This window comes from Sebastes umbrosus, chromosome 3, assembly GCF_015220745.1.
Source record: "Sebastes umbrosus isolate fSebUmb1 chromosome 3, fSebUmb1.pri, whole genome shotgun sequence".
NCBI classification, from domain to species: domain Eukaryota; kingdom Metazoa; phylum Chordata; class Actinopteri; order Perciformes; family Sebastidae; genus Sebastes; species Sebastes umbrosus.
Genome location: NC_051271.1, coordinates 1,482,760 through 1,499,119, shown reverse-complemented (window position 1 = coordinate 1,499,119; position 16,360 = coordinate 1,482,760). Strand labels below are relative to the sequence as shown.

General features: G+C 44.4%; 2 protein-coding genes and 1 long non-coding RNA gene across 3 annotated transcripts in view; 2 read left to right on the top strand and 1 right to left on the bottom strand.

The window, feature by feature from the left end:
- LOC119484981 (NACHT, LRR and PYD domains-containing protein 12-like) overlaps nt 1–16,360 on the top strand; it is a 956,516-nt gene that overhangs the window by 122,147 nt on the left and 818,009 nt on the right. The gene's annotated exons all lie outside the window — the stretch shown is intronic.
- On the bottom strand, nt 1,748–14,973 carry capn8 (calpain 8). The gene is made up of 22 exons (XM_037764236.1): nt 14,819–14,973; nt 14,387–14,754; nt 11,757–11,826; nt 11,521–11,639; nt 11,263–11,396; nt 9,356–9,524; nt 8,777–8,860; nt 7,715–7,800; nt 7,548–7,622; nt 7,069–7,229; nt 5,987–6,156; nt 5,791–5,802; nt 5,239–5,450; nt 4,977–5,013; nt 3,383–3,448; nt 3,232–3,289; nt 3,081–3,145; nt 2,857–2,925; nt 2,563–2,641; nt 2,320–2,436; nt 2,027–2,085; nt 1,748–1,919 (listed from the first exon to the last, which is right to left on the bottom strand). Exons 2-22 carry the CDS (start codon nt 14,624–14,626, stop codon nt 1,896–1,898), a joined length of 2,106 nt encoding a protein of 701 aa, XP_037620164.1. The 5' UTR covers nt 14,627–14,754; nt 14,819–14,973; the 3' UTR covers nt 1,748–1,895.
- Nucleotides 11,346–13,996, top strand: LOC119485054. Its single transcript, XR_005206175.1, has 3 exons — nt 11,346–11,470; nt 11,761–11,846; nt 13,886–13,996. It is a non-coding gene; the product is annotated as an uncharacterized LOC119485054 (long non-coding RNA).

Genomic DNA, 16,360 nt, shown 5'->3' with positions numbered 1-16,360 from the left:
AATAACTGCTGCAGCTCCTCCAGACCAACAGAGGTTTCCCGTGTCTTGTGAAGTGACGGGGCTCCGCAGAGAGAAACGTTATCGTCTCCGACCAAAACTCCGGCGTCTCCCCCGTTCCCTCCGGCCGCGGTCGGGAGGCTGAGGCGGGAAAAGCCAACACTAGGATCAGCATTGATTCATGGAGAGACCTTGGTCTGGTCAGCTAACATTACTGCCAAGCAGCTGAAATATAGAGTGATATTGTGCTTTTAGCTGACGTGTGTCTCCTCACTGTGTTGAGCGATGCTCCTTCATGTCTATGTAGAGCGAGCACAAGCGCCAGCAACAGGATGCTGACTTTAGTTGACTTAACAGCCACAGGTGAAGTTGTTAACAAGACATTTCTGATTCTTACAAACAATCCCTTTAACCTTTTTAAGTTCGGTAAAGTTAGAAAGATTCAAACTTCCCGGATCAAAAACTAATCAGAGAAACTTTGTTAAAACACAAACTATGTCTCTTTGTAACCGTAGTAACGTAGACGACGAGCTACAAGAGTTCCTACAATAAAATTAATTTAATTATAAACTGTAGTGAACCAAAATCACTTCACACATTAACGGTCTCTTCCTGGTTATACTACAATCAGTGTAGTTTACACCAGAGGTCGGAGGTCAGCAACCTGCGTCTCTTCAGCTCCTCTCCAGTGGCTCCCTGTGGAGTTTTAAAAATGGAAATGAATAACTGTTTCTTTGTTTACATTTTCATTTTTATTTATCATTGTTGTAGGTCTATGGTACGACAGTACGACGGTACGACGGAGTATTAGGGCCACATTGAGGGAAAAAAATTAATTTGAGATTTTGAGAATAAAGTCGTAATATTATAAAGTAGTAATTTTACGTGTTATTTTCTTTTTTCTCTCATAAAGTTATGACTTTATTCCCGTAATATTGCGACATTTTTTCTCGTTAAGTTATGACTTTATTCTCGTAATATTCTGACTTTATTGTGTAAATCTCAGATGTTTTTTCCCTCAATGTGGCCCTAATACTCCGTAGTACATTGTCTCTTTGGCCCTCACTGCATTAGACTTATATACTATATACTTAGACTATAAACTGTGTTTCCTTCATCACAATGATCAAATATTTTGCGGCTCCAGACAGATTTTTTTTTTTTTCCTAAAATGGCTCTTTTGACAGTAAAGGTTGCCGACCCCTGATTTATACGGAAGTTCGCTGCTACGGTCTCTATGGCAACGGTACACATTCACTAATTTGAATGGGGATGCCTGTTGTTCTACTCCTATTCTATTTCTATGACAGCACCACTGTACAACAGTGAAGTTATTGAATATTCTTCACTTTTGTATTATTCACCAAAATACAAAAGTAAATTTTTCCAAAATGAGTGTTGTAGTTTAACAATCAGGATACCGTTAATGTGTGAAGTGATTTTGGAATCACTACACTGTATAAGACGTGCTTTTATTGTGAAGAGTTCATGTCCGACTTCCGGTCGTGTTTGTATTAAATATGTCAACATGAAGCAGGAAGAGACTGAACTACACAACCTGACTCCACCCGCCTGACTCAGAGAGGAAAACACACAGTCACACTGGAAAACAAGTGGGAACACAAAAACAATACTATATATATATATATATATATATATAGATACAGTATGTATATATATATACTATATACAGTATAAAGAGATATATGACTATAGATATGTATTTATTCTTTCAAAGTTCAGTCAGAGCTTTTAGAGGAACATGTTCAGATTGTGTTTTATTTAAAAATGTATAAAGTTTTGACAGATTTAAAACATGTATTGATGATCAACAGGTTTAATCTCTGCAGGTGAAAACTCCCAGCATGCTCGTGGTGCGGTGCGGTGCGGTGCGGTGGTCAGTTGATGGCGAGGCAGACCCACTGCAGAAGGAGAAGAAGAGTTCAGAGAGGATCAGTCACTCTGTACTGGTATTCAGAGGAAGCCTATTGGTTCAGAACCAGTCAGGACCAGTACTGGACTGTGTTACCTGCTGCAGGTCCAGCTGGATCTTTCCCTGGTTCTTCTGGTCCAGAGTTCTGAACATCTCTGAGGAAGAAACAGGAACACTGTGTCACCTCTGTACTGGGAACACTGGGAACACTGGGAACACTAGGAGTACTGGGAACACTAGGAGTACTGGGAATACTGGGAACCAGTCAGTCAGTATTCACTGTTATAAATACAGAGGCTGACCCTTCAGGACCTGAACCAGAACTCCTCAGTGAGGTGTGACTGGTGGGATTATGGGATGGCGTTTCCATGACGATCGTGGCTACTCACTGAAGAGCAGCTCCAGGCGGATCAGGCAGCCGACAAAACCGTCGAAGTCGATGGCGAAACTCCTGTCGGCGTAACGACCAACGATCTCCTGAATCACAGAGCTGTTGACCTGGAACCCTGAACACACAACATCATAATAACAATAATAATAATAATAATAATAATAATAATAACTATAATAATAATAATAGATATTGAAACATCCGGTTGTACTGGAGCCCAGAACCATCTGGTAGATCTCACCAGCTTGAGCCAGAGCTGCTCTGATCTCGTGGCTGCTCATGGTACCAGAACCGTCTGAGTCGTGACTCTTAAAGATCTCCTGCAGAACAAAAACAACACTGAGTTCAGCTAAAGTCCCTTGTTTAGCATTCACACTAACCTGTTTAACATTCACACTAACCAACGTACAAACATACAACTACAGGATAAATGTATATATGTATGTATATATTATAATTATTATATATAATCAGTATAATGATTGAATGACATGTGACCTCACTGAACCAATCAGATGTCAGTGAAACGTCTCACCAGGTATTTCTGGATCTTCGTCCACAGACGGTGAAACTCCAGCAGACCCAGTTTACTGCTGTTATCAATCTGGAGACCAGTTAAAGACCAGGACCAGGACCAGGAATGACCTGTCTCTCTCTCTCTGTCTGTCTGTCTGTCTGTCTGTCTGTCTGTCTGTCTGTCTCTCTGTCTCTCTGTCTTATGATCTTATTGATTAATTAGTGACTGATTGATCAGGATACGTCCAGCAGGCTGATGATGCTGCGGCAGGTCGGCAGAGTGAAGCCGTCTGTTTTCACATCAGATCCTTCAAACAAAAAGCAGATAAAATAGTTGAGAGTTAAACTGATAAATGAATCCTCCGTCTGTTAATGAGAGTTAAACCTTTCTCACTCTGATTAATAACTTTGTCCAGAATCTGCTGGAGCTCGAAGGCAGAGATCTCAGAGTCCTGTTAGACAGAAGGAAACAGAAGGTCACACGTTGTTTCCACCGTCAGGCTGACAGGAAGTGATGTCATCAGTGTGAGAAGACGTTTAGTTACGTTTCCAGAGATCTGGACGAAGAGACGTTTGAAGTGTGGATCCACGTCGTCCTGTCCAACGTCCGGCTGGGAGGAAACACGTGTTTAACGATGTGTGAACATGATGACGTCCCAGACAGGAAGGTTAGTGTACATTGATCTAATATCAGATACAAACCTCCTACAGTAGATATCTTACATATAGATATCTACATAGATATATAGATATATATATACTGGAAAAACAAAGTTCGGAAACTTGTGTTTGGCATATTGGTGATTATTTCTCTGTTGTTACAATGCTAATGGTCATTGTATTTTACATCGTTGGAAAGCCTGTGTATTTACCTTCGCAATGATGTCCAACTTGTAAGGATCATGCATTTGTGGGATGAGCAGCACAGCTGATTATGTGGGTAGCGCCCAAGAAAAATTTGCCAAAATGCTCTGCCAATGGTAAACAGTGTATTCTCATAAGGCTACCAGGAAGCCTACAATGACTGCCCTTCACCGTCAGGCCCGTTTGCGCTGGTGTCGACAACACAGACAATGGAACCTGAACATGTGGGGGAATGTCATGTTCAGTGATGAGTCCAGGTTCTGTCTGCCAAAGTTGGATGGCAGGTCAAAGTATGGAGACAACACGGAGAACGCTATGCTGATTGTTGCACCGATGGAGTAACAGCTTTTGGTGGGGGCAGTGTCATGGTGGGGGGGGGGCGGCATCTCCCTCACTGGCAAAACAAGGCTTGTCATCATTGAAGGCCATCTCAATGCAGTGAGATATCGGGATGAGATTCTGCAGCCAGTGGCGATCCCATATCTCCACAATCTGGGATCTAACTTCGTCCTCCAAGAAACAACGCCCCCCCCCCACAGAGCCAGGGTTATCACAGACTACCTCCACAATGTGGGAGTACAGAGAATGGAAAGGCCTGCCAAGAGTCCACACCTCAACCCAATTCAACACTTGTAGGATCAGCTTGGGCGTGCTGTACGTGTTAGAGTGACCAACACAACCACGCTGGCTGACCTGCAACCAATCCTGGTTGAGGAATGGAACGCCATCCCACAGCAACGTGTGACCAGGTTGGTGACCAGCATGAGGAGGAGGTGTCAGGCTGTTGTGGCTGCGTATGGATTTTCCACCGCTACTGAGGCTCCTGACGGTGTATTAAACGAATAAAGTTTAAAATAGCCAATATGTCTTGTTTGTTCCTTGTTACTGATAGAGAGTTCAATCATCCAATCCACCAAACAACTCAAAACAAGAGTCAACACCAACAGGAGAATACACTGTTTACCATTGACGGAGCATTTTGGCAAATTTTTCTTGGGCGCTCCCCACATCATCAGCTGTGCTGCTCATCCCACAAATGCATGATCCTTACAAGTTGGACATCATTGCGAAGGTAAATAAACAGGCTTTCCAACGATGTAAAATACAATGACCATTAGCATTGTAACAACAGAGAAATAATCCACCAAACACAAGTTTCCGAACTTTGTTTTTCCAGTTTATATTATATATAGATATCCTACATATCATTTTAGTCAAACGGGTTTCTGATATTTCATCTGAATCTTGATATCTGATGAAACAGGCGTAACAAACCTCCTGGATGTCGGCGCCAACGTCCTCCTCCATCGGACTGAAATCAACACGGGGACAGAAAAGACCAAAACAATCAGCTCAGAGAGGAACAGCTATTTATATATATAGAGAGACTATATATCTATATATAGTATGGTCTCTCTATATATAGAGAGACTATATATCTATAGTATAGATACATATATATATAAACTATATATATATATATATAGAGAGAGAGAGAGAGAGAGAGAGAGAGAGAGAGAGAGAGAGAGAGAGTGACCTGGTGTGGGCCTGTTTCTCGGTGAACACCCTCAGGATGAAGCTTCCTTTGCGGTGCGGTTCGAAGGTCGACGGGATGACGGCGTATTCTCCGGGTGGCAGCTTGAAGCGTTCACACACTTCTCTGAGGTTGGTGAAGGTCTGACTGCGAGCCACCGCCGTCTTCCTCAGCAGGACATCCGGGCCCAGGTGGACGTTACTACGACCTTTATACTGACCACAGAAGAAGAAGAAGACGTTAGTACGACCTGATCGACAGAATGAGCTGCTGACTGTGAGGTGTTTTCTCTCTTTATCCACTACTGTTGTGTTAGTTTAATGAATGAATGAGAGATGAGCTGAGAGGAACCATGTAGATCAAATATCACATATTTATCTTCTGTCTTCAAACTGCATCAATAATAATAATTATAAGTACAGTACTTGAGTAAATGTACTTAGTTACTTTCCACCTCTGCTCAACACTGATGGATCATCTTTCAGTTTAATGTTTGTACACATGACGGCCATTTTTACTGTTTCATCATGTGATGTTCAGGTTTGATGAACTGACCTCATCAGGAACCTGCAAGAAGAAAAACACAACAGACAAAAGAACGTCAACACTTTATTATATGGAATTAATATATTTAATAACATCGTGTGATGATAAACATCTGATAAATACACTAAAAACTTCAAGAAGTCAAACAAGACTGACATCGGTGATAGATTATTGTGTGTGCACGTGTGTGAGCGCGTGTGTGTACCTGGTAGATGGAGAACCCGATGGTGTTGAGGTCTCGTCCGAAGCGTCTCTCCCTGCGAGCGTCTTTCTGCATCAGACCAATCAGGACGGTGCAGCCGTCCTCGCCGTCGTGCGGGTCGTCGTCCACGTCCTCCAGCCGGATGAAGAACTGCGAGTTGGAGCAGAACGTGGCTGCAGACACAAACAGGAAGTGACATCATGAAATACACACACACAATAAACAAGAGCTGCTGCACATCTGAGTCACTAAAAGAAGTTCACATGAAGCTGAAGTGTGAGTTTCAGTGTGAAGCTGAAAGAGTTTGAAGGGAGTTTCAGTGTGAAGCTGAAAGAGTTTGAAGGTAGTTTCAGTGTGAAGCTGAAAGAGTTTGAAGGGAGTTTCAGTGTGAAGCTGAAAGAGTTTGAAGGTAGTTTCAGTGTGAAGCTGAAAGAGTTTGAAGGTAGTTTCAGTGTGAAGCTGAAAGAGTCTGAAGGTAGTTTCAGTGTGAAGCTGAAAGAGTCTGAAGGTAGTTTCAATGTGAAGCTGAAAGAGTTTGAAGGTAGTTTCAGTGTGAAGCTGAAAGAGTCTGAAGGTAGTTTCAGTGTGAAGCTGAAAGAGTCTGAAGGTAGTTTCAATGTGAAGCTGAAAGAGTTTGAAGGTAGTTTCAGTGTGAAGCTGAAAGAGTCTGAAGGTAGTTTCAGTGTGAAGCTGAAAGAGTTTGAAGGTAGTTTCAGTGTGAAGCTGAAAGAATTTGAAGATATTTTCATTGTGAAGCTGAAAGAGTCTGAAGGTAGTTTCAGTGTGAAGCTGAATGAGTTTGAAGGTATGTCTTAATGAAACGACCTGCTGCCGTTAAGACACATCTGATGATTCGTGGACTCAATTCATCTACAGAGGCATGAACGCTAAGCTAACACACATGCTATCGTTACTTTATCACATGCTAAACTGTGATCTGTAATCCTGAACCTGAACCCTCAGACCAGTCGTTGATCTGTAATCCTGAACCTGAACCCTCAGACCAGTCGTTGATCCTGCTGACAGACTGAATTAGGTAACCGTGACCTCCCAGAAGAGGTCATGATATCACTCAGCAGCTGTACCCGGGTAGTTCCTGCAGCCTCCGGCGGTGGAGCCAACCCTCCACGCGCCATCAAACTCGGCGTAGTTCCAGCGTCCGACGTCGTCGCTGGTCAGCGTGTCAGGTGTCAGGTTACAGATGTCAAGGCGGGAAAACTGACGCAGGAAATCAGTGTAGGACATCCTGCCGGCAGAGAAGAAGAAGAAGAAGCATGTTGACATGTTTACTCTGTTCATCCTTCACTGCTCAGAGTTTCCCATCAGCCACCTGTTCCCACCTCCCTCATCAGTCACCTGTCCTCCACTACAGGTAACAGTCCTACTCACAGTAAGTACAGAAGTATCATCAGCTAAATGTACTTCAAGTATCAAAGTAAAAGTGCTGGTTCTGTCCCTGTGACTGACTTCATTAGATTATTAATCAATCAATGTGGAGCCACTTTGATTAAAGTAATGATCCGATTTAATATTTCATAATTATCTTTGTATATTTCAGACTCACCAGAACTCTCCGTCATCAGCAGAGTGATCCAGCTTCTTCTTCTCCTCCGGCTCAATTCGGTCCCATTCCTTCGAACTGACAGATAAACAGAAACATCAGAGACTCCCTGAGAGGGACGGACGGACGGACAGATGGACTGACGGACCAGTACGAGGACCTGGACTCACTTGTCGCTCCAGGCTCCGGTCCACTCCACCTGACCCCAGGGGTTCCTGATCCTCAGCAGCTCCACCGGAGAACCAAAGTGATGAACCTGCAGGACAAAATCATTCAGCCCCTGCTGGTCCAGACCTCCACCTGGACCTCCACCTGGACCTCCACCTGGACCTCCACCTGGACCTCCAGGTACAAGTCACTGCTGTTCGTGGCTCTACACTTTAATGCTCATTGATGTCTGTTAACGTAACATTTGTCAGGTGAAAATTATCTGAATGTTGTTGTGTTAGCTGTGAAGGAAATAATCTGTAAAACACTGACGGCGGGTCTGAACAGTGAAGCCTTAAACCTGCATTCTTTCTACCAACCAGCAGGGGGCGACTCCTCTGATTGTATAGAAGTCTATGAGAAAATGAGCCTACTTCGCTCTTGATTTATTACCTCAGTAAACATTGTAAACAAGAGTTTATTTCTCAATCTCTGGTTTTAAGTCTTCTTCAATACAGCATGATGTTCATTTAGTAAGTTATGGTCCCATTTAGAGTCAAATAGACCATAAAGCAGGGGATGCTTTAGGGTGGGGCTACTTTGTGATTGACAGGTCGTTACCATGGCGTTGTCCGGTCTGGGAGTTGTCTGTGTTTTCATTTTACAACTTTAACCCTTTCACTTTGTGTTGGTGACGGCCAAAAACCAAGATGGTGACGGCCAAAAGCCAAGATGTCGATGGCCAAAATGGTGAACCCAAGGCTTCAAAACGTCAGTACATGAACCAATGGGTGACGTTGCAGTGACTACGTCCACTTCTTCGATACAGTCTACGGTAAAACCACGTGAAATACTCAACATAAACCTCTCTCTATATTGTCTTACTGTGCTAGTGTTCGAATATTGATGGTGCAGGCAGATCACCCACAATTCATAGCAGCATGTAAAAGACATTCTCTTGTGCTACGGACATCTGGACTCGGGACCTGGACTTCTGGTGTTTTCGGGTGCTCCGGTAAAACTCATTCAGCGGCTTCTAGTTCCTCTTCTCGTAAACAACACACTCATTTCCCAGAATGCCTCACCTGCTGTGCTGCAGTGATGGAGTAGGCATGACCTTTGACCAGCTTCTGACCGGTGATGGCCTCCGTCTCATACGAGCTGGAAATCTGACAAACATGATCAATAAATAATTTATATACTGCAGTGATATAAAACATTTTATAACGTCTGTCCAAATGAATGTTAATCATGCAGTTTTTGGTGAACTCAAGTATACAATAGCTCGTTAGCTAAATAGGGTGTTGCAGGGATGATGTATTTCTGTAGTCCAACAGGAAGTGATCATCTCCCTGGTTCCCTTCCCTCCACTAACAGGAAGTGATCCTCTCTCTGGTTCCCTCCACTAACAGGAAGTGATCCTCTCTCTGGTTCCCTCCACTAACAGGAAGTGATCCTCTCTCTGGTTCCCTCCACTAACAGGAAGTGATCATCTCCCTGGTTCCCCAGATTATGATCAGAACCACAGGACTCAGTGGTTTCTATAATGTGCTCTCTACTGTCCCTAGAACATTAACAAACACCCGCCATCCCAAACAGGAAGTCACATATGAGTTCTTGGAGTTTTAGTCTGTGTTTGAGTGTTTGAGTGTTTGAATGTTTACGTCGATGGAGCAGCCGAGCAGCGAGCCGAGCTTCAGCGCCTTCTTCATGATGTTAAACAGGAAGGGCGGAGCTTTCTGCAGGTCGTAGCTCTCCGAGATTCCTCCGGTGAAATCCTCAAAACCTTCGATGCTGGACCCTCCGGACAGAGCCTCGTACGAGCTGTTCACCCTGCAGGAGGAGCAGCAGCGTTCACTCTGCGTTCACACGACACACTGACAACAGCTCAGACCTGCTCAGTCACAGCGTTACCTTTAGCTAGTGTTAGCTGGACGTTACTGTCAAGTGAAATGTTGCTACAAGTGTTACTGCTGAAAGAAGCTGAAGTGTGACTGCTGAAAGAAGCTGAAGTGTGACTGCTGAAAGAAGCTGAAGTGTTACTGCTGAAAGAAGCTGAAGTGTGACTGCTGAAAGAAGCTGAAGTGTGACTGCTGAAAGAAGCTGAAGTGTTACTGCTGAAAGAAGCTGAAGTGTTACTGCTGAAAGAAGCTGAAGTGTGACTGCTGAAAGAAGCTGAAGTGTTACTGCTGAAAGAAGCTGAAGTGTTACTGCTGAAAGAAGCTGAAGTGTGACTGCTGAAAGAAGCTGAAGTGTGACTGCTGAAAGAAGCTGAAGTGTTACTGCTGAAAGAAGCTGAAGTGTGACTGCTGAAAGAAGCTGAAGTGTAACTGCTGAAATAAGCTGAAGTGGGACTGCTGAAAGAAGCTGAAGTGTAACTGCTGAAAGAAGCTGAAGTGTTACTGCTGAAAGAAGCTGAAGTGTTACTGCTGAAAGAAGCTAAAGTGTTAATGCTAAAAGAAGCCGAAGTGTAACTGCTGAAAGAAGCTGAAGTGTAACTGCTGAAAGAAGCTGAAGTGTAACTGCTGAAAGAAGCTAAAATGTGACTGCTGAAAGAAGCTGAAGTGTAACTGCTGAAAGAAGCTGAAGTGTTACTGCTGTTGTGCCTCGCAGCAGTATAAACAAGGCTTTAGCCGTCTTCACACGGCGAGAGCTGCAGCACGCTGATAAAAGACGCGTCGGCACCTAAAACCATTCAGATGGTTCAAGGATCAGTTTAAGTTTAATCAGGAAAACACCTCTGAACTAGGCGGTGACTGGAAGTGAAGTTAAAGTGAACACAGAAAATGTGCAGGAAGTAATGAAAGCAGTTACACTGTCAGTAATATATCAATATTATATATATATATATATATATATAATAGTAATATAATCAGTGTCAGTAGTTGGTCAGTTGCAGAGTCAACAGTGTTGTTAGTTCTTCTGGAATTAAACAAGTTAAAGTGAAAGTTCCGTCAAAATAAAAGTAACATTTACAATCTGAAAGATACACATAACATGAGATTTCTTCAAAATAAAAGCTCAGTGCTAAAGAGTCCTTATAGAGGCTGTGGGATGTAAAACCGTGTGTGAATAAAATCAGAGCAGCAGAATAAAGAGCTGAGTCAGCGGCGCTGTTTGTTTTCCAGGCTGGTCGAGCCGAGTGTTTACTGAGTAAACCTTCCTCCACCCTGCTGATAATCACACCGCTGTAGCTGCTGCTGTTTACAGCTCCAGACTGCTCCATCCTTAAATAGATCATGATTACATTCAGTCACCTGTAAACCAAACTACAGTCACAAAAACATGAACTCTAGTCTCTCTCTCTCCAACTCTTCTGGTCCAGTGTAAACAGGAAGTCTAACTACTGACAGGAAGTGAAGTGAAGATGTTGAGCTGCCACCAAAATGCAGTGCTTTATGAACAGCAGGGGGGGAATCAGTGTAGACATCTCATTTAAAGAGTACTGTTAACCATTAGGTAGCGTACAGTTCACGGTCTGTGCCAAGCTAACGTTAGCTGACATGTTTCACTGAAACCTCGTGGTGGCGCTGGAGGAAACAGTCGTAGGACTGATGAATGTGGTTCTTACTTGGCGTAGGCCTTCTCCAGCAGGGCGCTCCAGAACTCTCCTCCCTCCGCTGAGTGGACGAACATCAGCTTCCCGTCTCTGGTGGGCAGCCGGTCATCCACCACCACGTCCACCCACTCGCCATACTGCCACAGCTGCAGGTATAAAAACACCTGATGTCACTTCCTGTAGAGGCTCCTCCCCCTTCCCCATACTGCCACAGCTGCAGGTACACATTACGACTTTATTTCTTTGATATTTTAAAATAAATCATGTGACCTGGAAGTGGAAGATGCCGGCGTACTGCGAGCTGAAGCTCTGTCCAGGAGGTACCACTCTGCTCAGGATCTGAGGGTCCAGAGTCAGAGAGGCGATGGCAGCCAGCAGCCAGCAGTCACCTGACAGACACACAGCAGGGCACACAAACACACTTGTCAGAGGTCAGAAGTCACAGTGTGTGTGTGTGTGTGTGTGTGTGTGTGTGTGTGTGTGTGTGTGTGTGTGTGTGTTCTCACCCAGCACTCCCTGACAGATGTCTGTTCGCTTCGCTCCATCAACTATAAACCGAGGATCAGAACACAGCTCCTGATTGGACGAGACAGCAGGTGATTAATGATAATGTTCTATCCTCATTAATTCAATAAATATGATTTTACTGTTCTGATAATTTAACTTTTTTTTTTTTTTTTTTTAAGTTATTTTTTTGGGGGCATTTTTCCATTTTTATGACAGGACAGTGGATAGAGTCTTGAAAGGGGGGAGAGAGAGAGTGGATGCAGAAAGGGCCACAGGCCGGATTCAAACCCGGGCCGCCGCGGTCAGGACCAAGCCTTAATACATGGACGCCCGCTCTACCAACTGAGCTAACCCAGGCGCCCGATAATTTAACTTTTAACTTCACACAGGTGTGATCAGGTGTGATCAGGTGTGACAGCAGCACCGATGTGTGTTCACAGTTAATGATTCACACAAACTGAGTCACACTCTTATTTTATTAACAGGAGGTGCTCTGATTTTATCTTTAATATCCGTAAAGTGGTGAACCACGGCTACCTGCTGCAGCTGGAGGCGGAGGGATACACTGCTGTTCATCAAGAATTAGTCCCTAAGACTGTGTTTTACATTTCAGTTACAGATGAAACTAGAATGGCACTCGGAGAGCGCAGACCTCCACCAAGGTGTGTGACTTTAAAAACAGATCACAGTTCCCAGCTGGCGGTACCGTGAGGTGATCGGTTTGTTATTAACACAGTGTGTTTCCGTGTAACGTATCGGCGGATGCCTCTCTCATTCAGCAGCCTTGTTATGTCTGTATAACGTTACACTACGTTGTCTCTCATCCTGTCAGTTACCGCTTTGTTCTTTCTCACCGCGGACGGCCAGCAGCTCCCGCACACACATCCACACACGTATCTCTCTGCTCTCAGAAGGAGGCAGGGTCATGCGTCATCAACGCGTCAACAGTTACAATGTGCATGTGTTATACTCTGAGGTCTTAAAGGGACTCTATGTAAGAATCAGAAATTGCTTGTTAACAGCGACACCTGTGGCCGTAAAGTCAGTGTCCTGTTGCTCGTGCTTGTGCTCGCTCTACATCAACATGAACAAGCATCGCTCAAAAGCGACACACGTCAGCTAAAAGCACAATATCACTCTATATTTCAGCTGCTTGGCAGTAATGTTAGCTGACCAGACGAAGGTCTCTCCATGAATCAATGCTGATCCTAGTGTTGGCTTTTCCTGCCTCAGCCGGAGACACCGGAGTTTTGGTGGGAGATGATAACGTTTCTCTCTGCGGAGCCCCGTCACTTCACAAGACACTTCACTAGATATTCTCAGAGCTAAACTAACCTTTCTGCAGTGTGGAGTGTGCGCGCATGCACGTGAGAGTGGAGCGAGAGAGAGAGAGAAGGAGCGCAGTGTGTGAGTGAAGGCAGGCAGAGGAGCAGAGGAGCAGAGACTCTGGTCCTGGAGACCAAAGCTACAGTCTCCCCCGCGTCCTCTGACCGCGGCCAACACTGTTTAACAGACGAGCTTCACTAGATACAACCAAGAGGTTTTGGTGCTTCACTGTAGTTTGTGTTGGAGTCTGAGTCTGAACAGCGTAGACACACGGGAGCGCGCATGGGACAACGACCTGCAATGATTTATACGTGTAAGAAGTTATAAACAGTCCCTTTAATCCTCAGGCTGATCGGAATCCTTAAAAATATCTCTGAATGAATATTTCCACCAAAATCTAATAGATTGTTCATCGTGCCACACCCCACCCCTCCAAAATATTTCATTCAAATCCATCACAGACTTTTGGAGTAATCTTGCCAACAGACAGACGGACAGACAGACCAAAGCCGGCGAAAACATAACCTCCTTCCTAGACACTTGGCCTTGGCGGAGGTAACAAACCAGATATAACATGTTAATCAGCAAACAGAGCTAGGCTAGCTGTTTCCCTTTGTTTCCAGTCTTTATGCTAAGCTAAGCTAACCAGTGACCAGTTGAATGAAAATAGACCTCAGTCTTTGTCTTAAATTGCCGTCTGGTTATCGTCTGCTGATCTGTGATATTAACTTGACTGTGTGTGTAATGTTTTAGGGCTGCAACTAACAATTATTTTCATTGTTGATTGATCTGTTGATTACAGAGACCAGGACGACGTCCTCAAACGTCTCAAAGATGTTCAGTTTACTGTCATAGAGGAAAGAAACCAGGACATATTCACATCTAAGAAGCTGGAAGCAGAACTTTGACTTTTTTTCTTTAAAAAATTACTTAAACCGATTAATTGATTATCAGAAGAGTTGGCGATTAATTTAATAGTTGTTAACTAATGGATTAATTGTGAGAGCTCTAGTTATGTTAAAGCTGGTCCAGACTCTTCTGTTTTAGATCATCTGAGGATCAGATGAGGTGAACTTCACCATTTTGAGAAAACAAACTAATAAATCTAAACTTGTTCTTCTGTTTTCTTGATAAACCAAACTGCATCAAATCTGAACACATGATCAATTAAAAAGTAATGGACAACAATCAGCGGTTAGTTCTTTGTTTTCTATCTCAGTAAACTGAATCTCTGACAAAAACAAGATGTTTGAAGACGTCACCAGAAAACGGATGAACAGAACCACTGGGTGTCTCAGCTCACCGCGGGTCGTTTCCACTCGGCGCCGACGGTTTTGGAGGAGTAGCGTCCCAGCTGGTTGTATCCCAGAGAGTCCCAGCCTGCGGGGAAGGTCGGGTCACAGAAGAGCGAGCCAGTCTGCAGACACTCGCTCCGCAGCTGCTCAAAGTTCTGCTTGTTGAAGGGGACGGCGTTGGCCCGGCTGCCGGTACCGTCCTCCTCCCGTGCCTTCCTCCTGGCCAGCTCTGCAGCCGTGTTCGCCATCCTGAGAGTGTGTGGAAGGTCTGCCGAGAGTCTGCCGAGAACTTCCTGAAAGTCTGCCGAAATTCAGCTGAGAGACTACAGAGAGTCTGCTGAGAGTCTACAGAGAGTCTGCTGAGAGTCTACAGAGAGTCTGCTGAGAGTCTACAGAGAGTCTGCTGAGAGTCTACAGAGAGTCTGCTGAGAGTGCTGAGATTCAGTCAGGAATCAGAGATTCTGCCAGAGTTGCAGTGATCTTCAGATTTTGTCCTGAACGTCTATAAAACGTCGGCTGTGTTTGTCGTGTGCTGAGAGTCCAGCTGAGGTGAGAAGTGAGATCTGTAGGTGAACTATGTGTGTGTGTGTGTGTGTGTGCGTGTGTGTGTGTGTGTGTATGTGTGTGTGTGTGTGTCAGGTATGAAGGTGGTCAGGTGTGAAGGGGCGGAGCTTTAGTCCAGCTGAAGGAACAGTTTAATATTAATATTCAGAGAGCAAACAGTCTGATAAGCCAAGAGTCAACACACCTGAAACACACCTGAAACACACCTGAACGACTCCTGAAACACTCCTGAAACACTCCTGACACACTCCTGAAAGACTCCTGAAACACTCCTGAAACACACCTGAAACACACCTGAAACACAACTGAAAGACTCCTGAAACACACCTGAAACACAACTGAAACACACCTGAAACACAACTGAAACACACCTGAAACACACCTGAAACACACCTGAAAGACTCCTGAAAGACTCCTGAAACAAACCTGAAGCACACCTGAAACACACCTGAAACGCACCTGAAAGACACATGAAGGACTCCTGAAACACCTGAAAGACACTTAAAAGACTCCTGAAACACACCTGAAACACTCCTGAAACACATCTGAAGCACACTTGAAAGACTCCTGAAAGACTCCTGAAACACATCTGAAACACACCTGAAAGACTCCTGAAACACACCTGAGAGACTCCTGAAAGACTCCTGAAACACACCTGAAAGATACCTGAAACGCACCTGAAAGACACCTGAAAGACTCCTGAAACACACCTGAAACACACTTGAAACACACCTGAAAGACTCCTGAAACACACCTGAAACACACCTGAAAGACTCCTGAAACACACCTGAAAGACTCCTGAAACGCACCTGAAAGACACCTGAAAGACTCCTGAAACACACCTGAAACGCACCTGAAAGACACCTGAAAGACTCCTGAAACACACCTGAAAGACTCCTGAAACGTACCTGAAAGACACCTGAAAGACTCCTGAAACACACCTGAAACGCACCTGAAAGACACCTGAAAGACTCCTGAAACACACCTGAAACACACCTGAAAGACTCCTGAAACAAAACTGAAACACACCTGAATGGCTCCTGAAACACAGCTGAAAGACTCCTGAAAGAGACCTGAAACACACCTGACAGGCTCCTGAAACACACCTGAAATACACCTGACAGGCTCCTGAAACACACCTGAAACACACCTGACAGGCTCCTGAAACACACCTGAAACATATCTGAAACAGATCTGAAACACACCTGAAACACACCTGAAAGACTCCTGAAACACACCTGAAAGACTCCAGAAACACACCTGAAACACACCTGAAAGACTCCGGAAAAAACACGTGAAACACACCTGAAACACACCTGAAACACACCTAAAGGACTCCTGAAAGACAAATGAAACACACCTGAAAGACTCCTGAAACACACCTGAAACACAACTGAAAGAGATGTTTTAAGACGTTA